This window comes from Culex quinquefasciatus, chromosome 2, assembly GCF_015732765.1.
Source record: "Culex quinquefasciatus strain JHB chromosome 2, VPISU_Cqui_1.0_pri_paternal, whole genome shotgun sequence".
Taxonomy (NCBI): Eukaryota; Metazoa; Arthropoda; class Insecta; order Diptera; family Culicidae; genus Culex; species Culex quinquefasciatus.
In genome coordinates this window covers 15,424,097-15,437,993 of record NC_051862.1, presented here as the reverse complement: position 1 = coordinate 15,437,993, position 13,897 = coordinate 15,424,097, and the positions used below count along the sequence as shown (strand labels likewise).

The 13,897-nt window shown below is 42.1% G+C and overlaps 2 protein-coding genes and 1 pseudogene across 2 annotated transcripts in view; all 3 read right to left on the bottom strand.

The window, feature by feature from the left end:
- LOC6051204 overlaps positions 1 to 1,340 on the bottom strand; it is a 29,536-nt gene extending 28,196 nt beyond the window's left edge. Inside the window, exon 1 of the mRNA XM_038257410.1 lies at positions 1,058 to 1,340. The gene's annotated coding sequence lies outside the window, so the exon portion shown is untranslated. The remainder of the gene's footprint in view (positions 1 to 1,057) is intronic.
- Positions 1,341 to 1,990: 650 nt separating this feature from the next.
- On the bottom strand, positions 1,991 to 3,916 carry LOC6051210 (glucose dehydrogenase [FAD, quinone]). Its single transcript, XM_001867651.2, has 2 exons — positions 2,264 to 3,916; positions 1,991 to 2,200 (listed from the first exon to the last, which is right to left on the bottom strand). Exons 1-2 carry the CDS (start codon positions 3,914 to 3,916, stop codon positions 1,991 to 1,993), a joined length of 1,863 nt encoding a protein of 620 aa, XP_001867686.2.
- Positions 3,917 to 5,765: 1,849 nt separating this feature from the next.
- LOC6051211 lies at positions 5,766 to 13,549 on the bottom strand (annotated as a pseudogene).
- Positions 13,550 to 13,897: the final 348 nt, after the last annotated feature.

Below are 13,897 nucleotides of genomic sequence, written 5' to 3'. Positions count from 1 at the left end.
TAGTATGAGGAATTTTCACTTCTTACATCTTCTTCGACAAAGTTTCCCAAAACGCTATCAAAGTTTCTTAAAGATTTTCCGGTGAATAACTTTGTATAGAACATCGCAAAGCGCTAGGAATTGATCCCTGAAAGATACAGGTTAATTTTTTGGGCATGTTTTTAAATTTTGCCAAAAAATCTCCAAAAATTCTTCAGGTCAAAATTTGACTCACTAATTTAGGTTTAAAACCTTAACCAAATGACCTCATATTTACAGGATAGCTTCTGAGGCCATAATACTTGGCAATTCCGGTTGATGCGCTCAAAATTAAATCTTTTGTCATTTTCATTTATCCGTGAACCACGCCAAGTCTTGCCAAGACAGGGGTTCAAATACATACATACAATACATACATACATACAGACATGAATTCAATTTCATTTAATTTCACATTCACTTACTTCCGCTACGAAATTTTAAAAAATCTTCAGATTTCAAGGCCTACTATGCTCTAACGCAATGTACTGTTGTAAATTGATGGTTAAGTAAAACATTTGCTATGCAATACAGGGCTTTCCAACTTAAAAATGTGATATCTCAAGAAATATCCAATTTGCCCTGAGGTTTTGATTGAATTTAATGTAAAAAACTCTCAGCAATCGATTGCAATTGTCAGTTTTTCCGTAAGTGCTCGTACAAAGGGTTAAAAATGCATTTTAAAACTTAAATCGCAAAATTTTCATATCTGGCAACACAGTACTTAAATTTTGAGTACGCCATTCGATTCTACGTCAAAAAATCTTCAAATTTGCATACCCAAAAGTTGACTTTTTGTAAACTTTTCTCTTAGAAAAATGCATTTCAAAAATGAGGTTTTTCAAAAATCACTGAAAAAGAGGGGGGTGCCACGGGCGCGGGGGTGGACCAAATGTCACCAAACTTGGGATTCTTTGTTTTTGGGGCAAAAACAACCCCCATGCCAAATATGAGCAGATTTGGTGAAGGTCGATGTTGGACGCGTGGTCACTTGGGAAGGAATTACCCATATCCTGTGCAATCGGGATCTCAGCTCTACCCAACTCCAGCAACAGCACGTTGACATTCGGATTCTCCGTCAATCGATTCGCGACGACACACCCTGCTGGTCCTGCTCCCACCACTATAAAATCGATCGCATCGCGAAGTATCGGGTTCCGATCACCGTAATCTAGTCCGAGAATTTTACTAAAATCTACTGAATCTCCCAGCGTGTAGTTTCCGTAAGGATCCAACTTTGTTAATTGATTCACCAGAATGTCTACGCCTAAACTGGTCGCAAAAGTGAACACGGCACAGCACAATAATACGTATCAGATAAAACAATTCTTCATTATTCTTGTCAATCCCGGGAATAATTGCAAACTAAACTGTTACACTTGTCCTGCTGCTGGTTAAATAGGAACTCATGAGTGAATTGGGAACGTGCCTAGAGCGTAAGATCCATGAATTGCCGTGAACTAGATGTTGCAGCTGCATCAGTTATCAGCTATTTGTTTTGTCTTGAGCTCAAAGGAAGTTAGCTTGTTAAAAATAAACTTTTTCTTCTTATAACAATTTCTCGTAACCGTCATAATTTCTTTATAGATATATAGCGTAATGTAGATGATGCAATTAAATCGATTCTAATGTTTAAACCCCAATCACGTTTATACACTTACCATTTCTTCCAAGTTGAACCCACTCAAGTGTGCACTCCTCGATACTCGAATATTTTTTTTGTCTCCCGCAAATGACCCTGAGACTGTGGTTCGCTGGTCAAGTTTGCGTCGTTGGCAGCAACCTTCGAAAACGTGATATTTTTTGCCGATTTAAACTAGTGCACACGTTTGGGTTTGATTGACGACTTAAGTCGCCGGTCATCAAGTGGCGGGAAATCCGTTAATTTGGAGTATTTTAATTAAGTTTAATTTATTTTTACTAAAGCTGTAATTTCACTTACATTAACACAGCCACTGAAATTTTACGATCGTCACCGCCATCGCTGCCCATAGTTGTCCTGCTTGATCATATCGGCGGCCTTTTCACCGATCATGTACGCGTACGCCTGAGTATGTCCGGACGGAGCTTCCGGGATGATTCCGACGTCCGCAACGCGTAGCTTTCGCAGCCCGTGAACCCGCAGCCGGTGATCCACGACAGCCGTCCGGTCAGATCGGGGTCCCATCTTACAGGTGCCGACCTGTTTGGTAGAAATTAAATGCGTTTTAATTGGAAGTTGCTGGAGCGTTTCGAAGGAACTCACAAAGTGATAACCGACGTAGGTGAGCGTCATGGCGTGGCATCGCCAGTATTCATGGCTGTTGAAGGTCAGGTGTTTGCAGCCAGGAAGTTTGTTTTGGTATAGCTTAACTCCCAGGTCACGGAACGGTTTCTGGCTGGTGATCTTGACGGCTGTTTTCATCGCGTAGACTAGCGCTTCTAGGTCGCGATCGTCGTCAAAGTACTGGTACCTGAATTCTGGATGGTCGAACGGATTGGTTGATTTTAGTCGTAGCGATCCCTTCGTTGTCGAGTGCAGCAGCACGGAAAGAAACATGAAGGCACGTTTGTTGTAGAGGGGTTTGAAGTACTTCTCCATAGTTTCGTTGTTAATTCGGAAGTACTTCATAGCTGCTGGAGTTGCATCGTCGCCAGGGTTGATGAATAACTGCAACAACTCTACGTCAGGCCAATTTGGGTCGGGGTATAGTGCAAATGGGCTACGAAAGAATGCGAATCCCTCCGCCAAGGCTGATGACATAGGCCCTTGACCTTGAAGGTACTGCATTAAATTTGGCAGTGAGAAAAAAGCATTTGAATTTTCATTGCCATCATTGAGATTTGATGCTGTAAAAACGGGTCCAAGAACTGCAGGGTGATCATATAATGTTTCACCTACTGGTAGATTTCTGACGACCTTGATGCCTAACTCTCCAAGGTGATCTTGAGGTCCTACTCCGGATAGCATAAGCAGTTTGGCACTTCCAAAGGTACCGCCTGAGAGAATTACTTCTCGTTTGGCCTTTGTATGATAAGTCTTCTTGTTTCTCATATAAGTAACTCCTTCTGCAGAATTTCCCTCAAACAGTACTTTGGACACCCACGCTCTAGTAAGAATGTGAAGATTCTTGCGTTCACTAATTGGTTGCAGAAAGGCTGCTCCTGCAGACATCCTTCTTCCCTTTCTTAAAGTGAATTGTGCGTATGAGGATCCGGTCTGCTCATAGGCATTGTAATCTACATAGGGAAGACCGACCTTTTCCGCACTCTTGATCAGTGCCTTAACTAACGGAGATCTGTATGTAGCATCCTCAACAGGCAGGAATCCTCCTTTGTTATGATACCCGTTACTTCCAAAGTCCTTGATTTTGGCATCTTCAGATTTTAAAAAATACGGAAGCACTTCTTCGTAGCTCCATCCGGGATTCCCGGTAACATTCCAGTAATCAAATTCTCTCCTATTCCCCCGCGTGTACAGCATATCGTTAATTATCGTCGACCCTCCCAAACCTCGACCTTGATGCCAAGCGCACCGTTGATCCACTAGTCCCAAACATGCTTTCCGCTGCCGTTCCGTCAGATATCCAAAGTTGTAATCCGTAAGGGCTTGCGTTACAAACAGTCCTGGAACCTGCTGAATCAGTGGAATTTCTGCCTTTCCAATTTCCAGCAACAACACAGTCACTTCCGGATCTTCGGTCAACCTGTTTGCCACTACACTTCCGGCAGGTCCAGCACCCACCACAATGTAATCGTACGCTTCAAGTAGTTCCGGTTCCGGATCACCGTAGTACAACCCAAGCACTCGACTGAAATCGATCAAGTTCCCCAGTGCACTTTCTTCCGCGGAAATGCCAGTCACGCTCCATAAGGTCACCAGTACGACGCTAACAACTGCCTTCGTGACACGTGACATCACTAATTGCACAACAAATTAACAGCAAACCTACCCGAATATCTGACCTCTTGAACATTGTTTTCGAAACTGAACCATTTTGGCAACCTAATCACCGCTTATATAACTTATCCAAATTCATTGGCCGTGAACATGACCCGACTCCGATCGGGTCCTATCGATATCACCATCAACATCGTAACGGGCTTGTACGAACTGTTTTTGCAGAACTTCCGAAAGGATTACGTGACGACGAACGCATTAGTCGAAACCACTAGAGCCGGCACCGGCTAACCAGTTTTGGGTCGTCCGATGAAAATGGTCCAAATGTAGTTTAGACCAAGGGTTAATCGAGCGGTTTCCTTATCTATGGGTGAGCCCCATTTTTGGTTTTGTTTTGATCACGCTTTTTGGGTTAGTAGTGTGTTGAATGTGTAAAGTGCAGATCAAAATTCATGAATTCAGTAATCGTTCGAATTTATTAGTGGGCTCGGAGGGCTAATTTACGATGCGGAAGTAACAAAGGGAACCCGTTTGAAAACGACAACGTCACATCGTCCTGATCGTGCTATCTTGTCGCATGTCGATTTGGTGCCAAATTGAGTCAAGAACCCTATTTTGTGTTGCTTTGTATGCTTCACCTTTTGATCTTTACAGAGATCCCCTAAAATCTCCAGACATTGTTTTTTTTATTTTTCATAAGAAATTTTTTTCGATCTTATCGTGCTATCTTGTCGCAACAACTGGTCAAAGGAACTTTGACAGGGGACTTTATGTTACATGTAATTGCTCCACTAGTGTTATACAGTAGTTGTTCGGTAACTGGGCTGAGAACGTAGCCCAGTTACCGAATGCTGTTCGCTAACTGGGCTGAACGAAAAATGACGAGGGGACTACCGATGCATAATATTTTTTTGATGAAATATCAAAATAAAAGTTACTCAAATTTACTTACAATGATTACTATTCATATTACTTTAATTGTGACTTGAAATTACATAAAAGTTTGAAAAAAGTTTTTTTATATGTTGAACATGATTTTTTCATCCATTAACCCCTCGGTGATTTCGGTTTGTTTTGGTTTTTTGACGTTTGTTTGCTTTTTAACTGGGCTACGGCCCAGTTATCGAGCGCCCAGTTAAACAACGCCCAGTTACCGAACATCTACTGTACATTTTTGATTGTAACTCAGGAATCCTGCAAAATACTTCAACAAAAGTTTGGGACAATGCATAGAATGGTCACCCAAACACAACATGTTTGTTATTGTTTATTCAACATTAAAACAAGGTTTTTCGAACCGTCAAAATCAACGTGCGACAAGCTAGCACGATGACGTCGCTTTTGGGCTACTATTACATATCAGAATGATTCGAACACTATAAAAAAGCAAATGCAAGATGTTACTTTTGAACTTTAAATTTTATTCAATGGAAAGGTTAAAAAAATTTGATAGTTTTAAATTTTGTTTAGTTTCATACACATTAATATACTAGTTGGAACGTTAAGTACCGTCATCAGGGGTGACATTGGGTCTGGTGGTGAGATTGGGTCATACAAATTTCAGCCCAGCCCCCCTAGACCAAATGTCACCCTTGTTGACGGTACCGTAAGCTGGGGTCAATCGGGACACTTGGGGCGAATTGGGACAGCAATTTTAACCATGTTGGAGCACAATATTTTGATTTTTCTGGTTGGTTTCGGTTAGAACAGACTCAGACCAACAAAATGTGTATATCCATTTCCAAATTTAAAAGCTTTAAGTGCTCTAAAAACTGCTGTCCCTATTCAGACTGTAGTCCCGATTCGCCCCAGATTACGGTAAGTAAATTAAATAATAATTCGATTTGCATAAAATATGAAATTACTTTTATACCATTTTGTCAATTTGTATGCCAGTGACCCCAATCTGGTAATCTTCTTTGATCATGTCTGCGGCTCTTTCTCCTATGCCGTAAGCAACCGCGGCTGTATGTGCCGCCGGAGGTTCCGGCACGATCCCAATATCTACCACACGAAGTCGCGCCACACCGTACACTCACAACCGGGCATCCACAACAGCCTCCGGATCCGTTGGAGGACCCATTTTGCAGGTAGCAATCTATGGAGAATTTCAGTAGAGAATTATAAATGACTATCTATTACAGATTGAACTAACCTGATGATGAACAGTTGCAGTCAGAACGCGCACGTGGCATCGCCAATACTCGTGAGTGTTGAATTCGAGCTGCTCGCAGCCTGGTACCTTTCGCGAGTACAACTCAACGCCAAGCTCACGAAATGCTGGCTGCGAGGTCACTCGAATCGCTTCCTCAATTCCATACGCCAGAGCATCCAGATCGCGATCATCCTCAAAGTACTGATACTCAAACCGGGGATGATGGAAGGGATTGCGTGACTTCAAACGCAGCTTTCCCTTAGTTCTAGATTTGAGCAATATTGGGACATACTGGAACGATCGTATGTTGCGAATTGGACGGAAGTAGCCGTCGTAGGTTTCGTTTGTTAGTCTGAATGCCGATGTAGATGCCGGGCTGGAGTCGTAATCCATGGAGGTAAAAGTCTGCATGATTTCGACGTCTGGAACTCCCGGATCGGAACTTTCCGCTACGGGAGTTTTGACGTACAAGAGACTTTCGACGGTGTTGGTTGTGAAAACTCCTTGGCCATTTAGGTACTCAATATAATTTCTCAGATTGAGGTTGTCATCCAGTTGAACATAGTTGCAATAGGTTTTCGGAGAAGATATACGGGACCAAACACAGCTGGGTGTTCGTACAATAGCTCACCCACTGGGAGATTCATGATGACCGGTATTCCCAAGCTCGTCAAGTGGTTGGCAGGTCCCACACCGGAAAGCATGAGAAGTTTGGCACTTTCGAAAGCACCCGCTGACAGAATGACCTCTCGATTGGCCTTCACCGAGAATACCTTCCTGTTTCTCGTGAACTTCACTCCTTTGGTTTGTTTGGTATCTACAAAACATCAAAAGTTAACAAATTGTTTGCAAATTGAACTACTAATCATACCATGATCAATCAATACTTTTGTAACCCAAGACTTGGTCAGTACGTGGAGATTCTTGCGAGATACAACCGGAACGAGGTAAGCCATACCGCTGGTGACCCGAGTGTGATATCTTCCTATTTATAATTATCTTATTTAAAACACTATTAATCATATAAACAGGAGCAAAGCTCCATCTTTATTCTTCGGCTTCATCTACTAGACTAACTCCCGATTCACGCTCGCTTTTCACTCACACATCCATAGCTCTACACGCTTATCGCTGACTGCCTAATTTAGGATAATCTTCAGCATGCCACATCCTCCCCTTGCCAAATTGAAAGTTATAATAAGTACACTAACAATAAAGTTAATATTAAACTAAAATCCTTCCTGCCGCCTCTCGTCTTAATTTGGCAACGCCTGGCGAAGTGTCCGTCCCGTAGAGCGATGACTAACAGCATAGGCTGCCAATATCAACGATGCCAATGATGCGGATCCAGTTCCCTTCTTTGCGTAAGCATTGATCCTCCAACTATCCTGCTTTCCTCCGAGTCAACTAAAGTAGTGAAAAAAAAAGAAAAAAAAAGGAAAAAAAAAATCAGCGGTATATCATGTTCTGAAACGAAACATATAAAGTAAAAATTACGTATACCATGCACAGGAAACCATGAACCTATTTGTAACATAACCGTCTCATTATAACTGGCGGAGGCTTCCTCTCCTAACTAAAATTGATGTTATCATTGACAGACGTGAGCCATATCTTTAAGATATAAACTTCAAAGAACTTCCTTCTTTAAAAATTATTTAAACTGCAATATTAGAAAACTTCTTTCATCTAATTTTCCTACTTCTATTGGCTATTTATAGTTTTTTTTTTTTGCAATTGATTTACTAGATATCGGTCCTCAACCTTGAATTTAATACAACTATTTGAATGAAAATTGTTCAGGGTTTCCACAAGGCTGAAATGTCATTATTCGATAGTACGTATGCTGAGTTGATTAAGAACTCTATGCTATTTCCATCAAGTACTTTAACAAATTTTATTACAAATCTTTTAGATATCCTGAAATGAAATCGTTGTTTATAAATTATTATCGCTGGAATACTCCTATTGGGTTATATATTCATGAAATTTGTTAGGGAGCATTATGTGATGAGAACTCGTTTTCCCGAAGAGTGAATCACCGCTTAACCTTCAACAAAACTTACTTTCATGAAGAGCCACATTCCACTATGTCGTGGTGGTTACCCTATAGTTATAATTTAACAATTCATACTGCGGTTGACGTTTTGTATTTTTCCATTTGAAGAAAAACATGTTATTATGCTGTATGTATAGTGTTATTTATATGCTATTTGATTGATAACAATTTTAATTTTCGTGGCCCGCTATCTTAAATTTCGTGTCTTGTACATTCTCTTCTTATATTTTCGTATATATGTTTAACTGTAGTAATAGATCATGTTTATTATTTATTAACTTATTCGTCGAACATACGTTGACTACTTAACTACTTACTCCCTGATTAAAATCTAAATTCAATAGAACATTGTTTGAACAATATATATTTGGTTGTAGAACCGTTTTTTTATTATTGTTGATTTTTTTCCATAGTGTAATCCAATGTGTCGCTATATTTGTTGTGAGCTTCCATTATTCTTTTTGGTGAGTTCTTTGCAGGCAATGGTAGGCAACCGCTACATAGGTCATCCTTGTGGCCCTGTTGGTTATCACATCAAATCAAATCAAATCAGTTCTTTGCAGGCAATGGTGCCCTATCCTTTCTTCCGTGTCTTTTACAATGCACTATAACCATTAATATTGAACTATTGTATTGGAGCGTGATTATATGACTTTTCAGCAATTTTCTTTAAACAACATTCGACTCATTTTCTCAACAACTCTTTTCGCAGCAGTTGGCCTTGGGCTAAACCCGACTCAACTTTCAGGAACTCTTTTGCTGCAGTTGGCCTTGGGCTAAACCCGACTCAACTTTCAGGAACTCTTTTGCTGCAGTTGGCCTTGGGCTAAACCCGACTCAACTTTCAGGAACTCTTTTGCTGCAGTTGGCCTTGGGCTAAACCCGACTCAACTTTTTAGGGCGATTGGCCTTGGGCTAAACCCGACTCAATCTTTTGCAGCAGTTGGCCTTGGGCTAAACCCGACTCAACTTTCAGGAACTCTTTTGCTGCAGTTGGCCTTGGGCTAAACCCGACTCAACTTTTTAGGGCGATTGGCCTTGGGCTAAACCCGACTCAATCTTTTGCAGCAGTTGGCCTTGGGCTAAACCCGACTCAACTTTCAGGAACTCTTTTGCAGCAGTTGGCCTTGGGCTAAACCCGACTCAACTTTCAGGAACTCTTTTGCTGCAGTTGGCCTTGGGCTAAACCCGACTCAACTTTCAGGAACTCTTTTGCAGCAGTTGGCCTTGGGCTAAACCCGACTCAACTTTCAGGAACTCTTTTGCAGCAGTTGGCCTTGGGCTAAACCTGACTCAACTTTCAGGAACTCTTTTGCTGCAGCTGGCCTTGGGCTAAACCCGACTCAACTTTTTAGGGCGATTGGCCGTTATTGGCAGTTATTTTATCTCTTTATCAATGCTTTCAAACCATCAATTTCATTGAAAACTCTGCGCATTTAATCTTCTTTTTTTTACAACGCTATAACTGTAATTTCTTTATAATTCCTCAAACAAATCTTTAATAGTTAATTAATATGAAAGTTAATTTTATTTTGAAAATGTGTACATATCTTGGTTCAACGAGCAATTGTTAATGCTCTGTTTAACATTTTCTTTTCATGTTCTGCAAATTCGTAAAATATCTCCCGAACTATTCAACTTAGCAAATTGATTATGATTAACATTATCTGAGCAAAAACTATTGAGAATATCTGAAAATTTACTTTTTTATATAAATTTAAAAATTACTTTACCAAACTTTATATTTTTTTTTATCATTGGGGACTTATGGGAACTCAAACCAGACCTTACGAAACTAAGCTTTCCAAAATTCTTTCAGCCATTTTAAATTATTAAAATTATAGTATGAATTTTTAAATCCAATGATTATACACAAAACCTCATAACTCTCTCTTACATATAATAAAATAAATAATCACAAGCCATCTTTAAGCCTCCTCTTCACCAGGCTTCCAAGTAATCATCCACAAGTCATCTCTCTGTGAATAATTACATGTCTCATGTCTCTACTCCCTAAGGCCTTACAGCAAATATTCATAGGCCATCTCTCCACCAGGCATTAGTGAATAACAGAGGGCAACATCTATATCTCAATACAGGATTGTGCAGAGCTGCCGCAACCAGCACAAGCTATCAATTCCGGACCCAAACAAAGCTAGAATAAAAGAACAGCTGTCTATTACGGAACCAAGACAAATCAACTGCTCACTGTAAAAAAAAATCAAAAATTGCAGGCATACAATAGGAAGAAACATTTTTTTTTTTGTTAAATTTTACCGCATGTTGTTATAGTTTATGTTTTTGATGTAATTTTTCTCAGTTTATGTGAAAACATACTGTTAAAGTTATTATCGTAAAGAACACATCGAGCCGATGAACTCATTTAAAATTCTACATTTATCACATGAAACGTTTAACTTAACTACTGTGTAATTTGCCTTTCATAAGGTTTTCTAGGCCCAGTGAAAGAAAAAAAATAATTTAACCCAAAAATGACGATCTTCTCGTCACAGTGACCTGATGCAAACAAAACTCCAGCTGTAATGTAAACAAACTTTGAATGCGTTGGTAAATTTTTTACTATAATAACAAATAAAAATTTACCTGTTTTTATTAAACTATTCTTCGCAAGAATCTATCCTTAAGTCACTCTTGGCTGTAAAGCATTTTTTTTATAAGTACAGCAACTAAACATCACCAAAAATCCTATTAAAAACTCGGCAACGTGTATAAGATAAACATCGCACTTCCGCTCACCCAATTTTGGGTAATGGTATTATTGACAACTTCAATCGGAACCTTTTAATCGTGCATCATGTAAACAAAATCCTTGTTCCTCGATTGCACTGCTGTGTCGCACACATACAACAACATTCATTCCGCGGATTAGATTCGTGTGCGTCGATGGCCGCCCAACGATTACTGCGATCTGTGCATGACGGGACGAATGCAGAAGATAAGCTTAGTTTGGACTCAAAGCACTTCGCGGGGGTGGGGTGGGGAAAGATGAAAAGGTAGACACATCAACCCTTAGCCGACCTCTTGCCAGAGCCGCACACGTTTGAAATTAACCCAACCTACTGAACATCCCAACCCAGCAGGCCATGCACGCGATCCTGATACACACACAAGTAAATTTCTGCTCCGCTCTCTTCACACCAACAAAAACAACAAATAAAATAACTGGAACATTCTCACCGAACTCCAGCAACTCGGCCAACAGCCCGGCTGCCTCCTTATGGCAATGCCAGCTCGGCATCGGCTGCCCGCTGCCATCGTCGCTACGATGCCGTCCTGCTGCGCGAAAATGCCGGAACACGCACTTTTGTTATTTATTTTTTTTTTGAACAATTCACCTTTTCCTTTTTTTTGTCCACATTTTATTCACTAAAAAAAAAAAAACAAAATTTATCAACATGGCAGGATCGCCAACGTGATATCTTCCTATTTATAATTATCTTATTTAAAACACTATTAATCATATAAACAGGAGCAAAGCTCCATCTTTATTCTTCGGCTTCATCTACTAGACTAACTCCCGATTCACGCTCGCTTTTCACTCACACATCCATAGCTCTACACGCTTATCGCTGACTGCCTAATTTAGGATAATCTTCAGCATGCCACACCGAGCACCTCGATCTGTGTTAGACTGCAGGTACGAAACGCCGATGAGTTCACCGGCGTTGTAATCCAGATACCGATAACCAGCCTGTTGAGCAGCGCGAACGAAAACGGGAGCAATGTTTGATCTGTGGAAAAAAAACCTTATGTTACGTTATGTTAAATAATGGAATAGTAACCTCACCTAAACGGACAATCTTCAACCGACAACGAACCATTAGCTTGTAACCGTTGGTTCCAATCCTGACGAATATAAGCTTCGCCACAACACTTTATTTCCCATATTCACCACATTACACTCTACGCCAGTTGCGAAGGGGCGAAGCTTATAGTGTGCACGAGGCTGATGCCCATCAATTTCCTGTGGGGTAGCATGGCGGCGCCCACTTACGTCAAACGGAAATTGGTGGGAAATCATGGACTCGGGAATCAACAAGAGAGCGCGATTTGGGGAAAATCGGGCTCTTTTAATCAGGCGTCCGAGCAGTTCGGATGTGCTCCAGCGGAGGGTAGCCAATCGCCCTCGCCATCGTCGGAGAACCCGGAGGTTCCGAGAGCACCCGCTCCGTCTCGGATTGGTCGGCCTAGGCTTTGTAAGTCGCGTTGCGCATCTGCCTACGTCTAAACGTAAAAGGACCCCAACCCGTCGTCTGGCGCCTCCCCGCGCCATAACCATCAAGGACGACCACCCTCAGGCCGCTGGCCTTCAACGTAAAGGAGGGACGCCTCTCGGCGAGCCCAAATCGGTGGACTCCGGGGCTTGCCGATTAGTCAAGGAGGGAAGACGCCTGCCCGCCGGAGCCAGCAACGCCCGCTGGTCGTCCATCAACCCGGAACCGGCACGAAGCCGTAGAATCGAGCCGCCTACGAAGGTCGGCGAACGAAGCTGCATCCGGCAACCGAAGGACCGGACAAACGCAGCCAGGAACAAGCCGCCGCAGCCAGCAAACAACCCCCCCCCCCCCTTACGGGACCGTCGCCGCAGAGTCGAGGCTGGAAGCCACTCTGCCGGCCCGAACGTTGCCGGCGCGCGATCATCAGCTGAGTTTGCGCGGTAACAATAGCCCCTGAACGACCCACACTGACATACCCACACACCACTTCCAACTTCCCAAAGATCCCGCAATAAAGTGCTGTGAAAAAGTTTAAATTCGTGGTTTTCCTGATTGTCCGTCACCTCCCCTGAATCACCTAGTAGCAATGCCGACCCTGGGACTACTCGGTCTGAGTCTCTTGCTCTGTGCTGGCCAAGCCAATAGTTTCAAGCTCCGTGAAATCCGTTGCTCCCAAAGTCCCGTAGGTTCGCCCGTTCTGCCTTGATGTGATACGGCAGCATCTCCGCCCAGCTCCAGCCCGGATTACCAGCCCTGGCCCAGTCGTCGTAGTTTCGACGACCTCCCCGCGTGTAGATCATCGAGTTGATGATTGTAGAACCCCCTACGCCCTTCCTGTGCGACCAGTTGCACTTCTTTTCGCTCAAACCTTGACAGCCGTACTTTTGCGCTTCACTCTCGTACCCGAAATTGTACTCCGTGGCCTGCAGAGGAACGGCCACGATTGGCAGGTTGGAGATCAAGGGTAGCTCACTTTTACCAGCCTCCAGTAGAAGCACGGTGACCTCTGGGTCTTCAGATAAGCGATTTGCCACTACTGAACCAGCAGGACCTGCTCCAACAATTATGTAGTCGTAGCTTGATCGCAGCTGTGGATTGCCGTAATTGTAGCCGAAAAATTGGGTGAAGTCGATAGCGGGTTCCGCGAAAGCATAATCAATTAATATTGAAACTAACGCTAGGATTATGTAAAAGTCCATTTTTGACGAACCTCTTGATTCCACCTATGTCAACGATTGCAACTAAACTAAAAGTGCAACGACTCAAATTTTGGCGCAAAATACCAACGTACATGTCTTTCGATTAAAAGAAACCCGAAAACCTTCAAAAACAAGTGATTGTAGTTTTGCATTTTGGATGCTATATCGAAAATGGCCTGATATAATCTAAAGTACTAACGAGAAGAACCAGTTTAAAAGTTCCGTTAATAATAATTATCTCTTGGTACATTGGCAAACTGTTGAAATCCTTGATGAACTAAGTCCACGTGCCAACCAGTTGATTTGGAGGTCGGCACGTCGAATTAATTCATCGTTGATGACAAATTT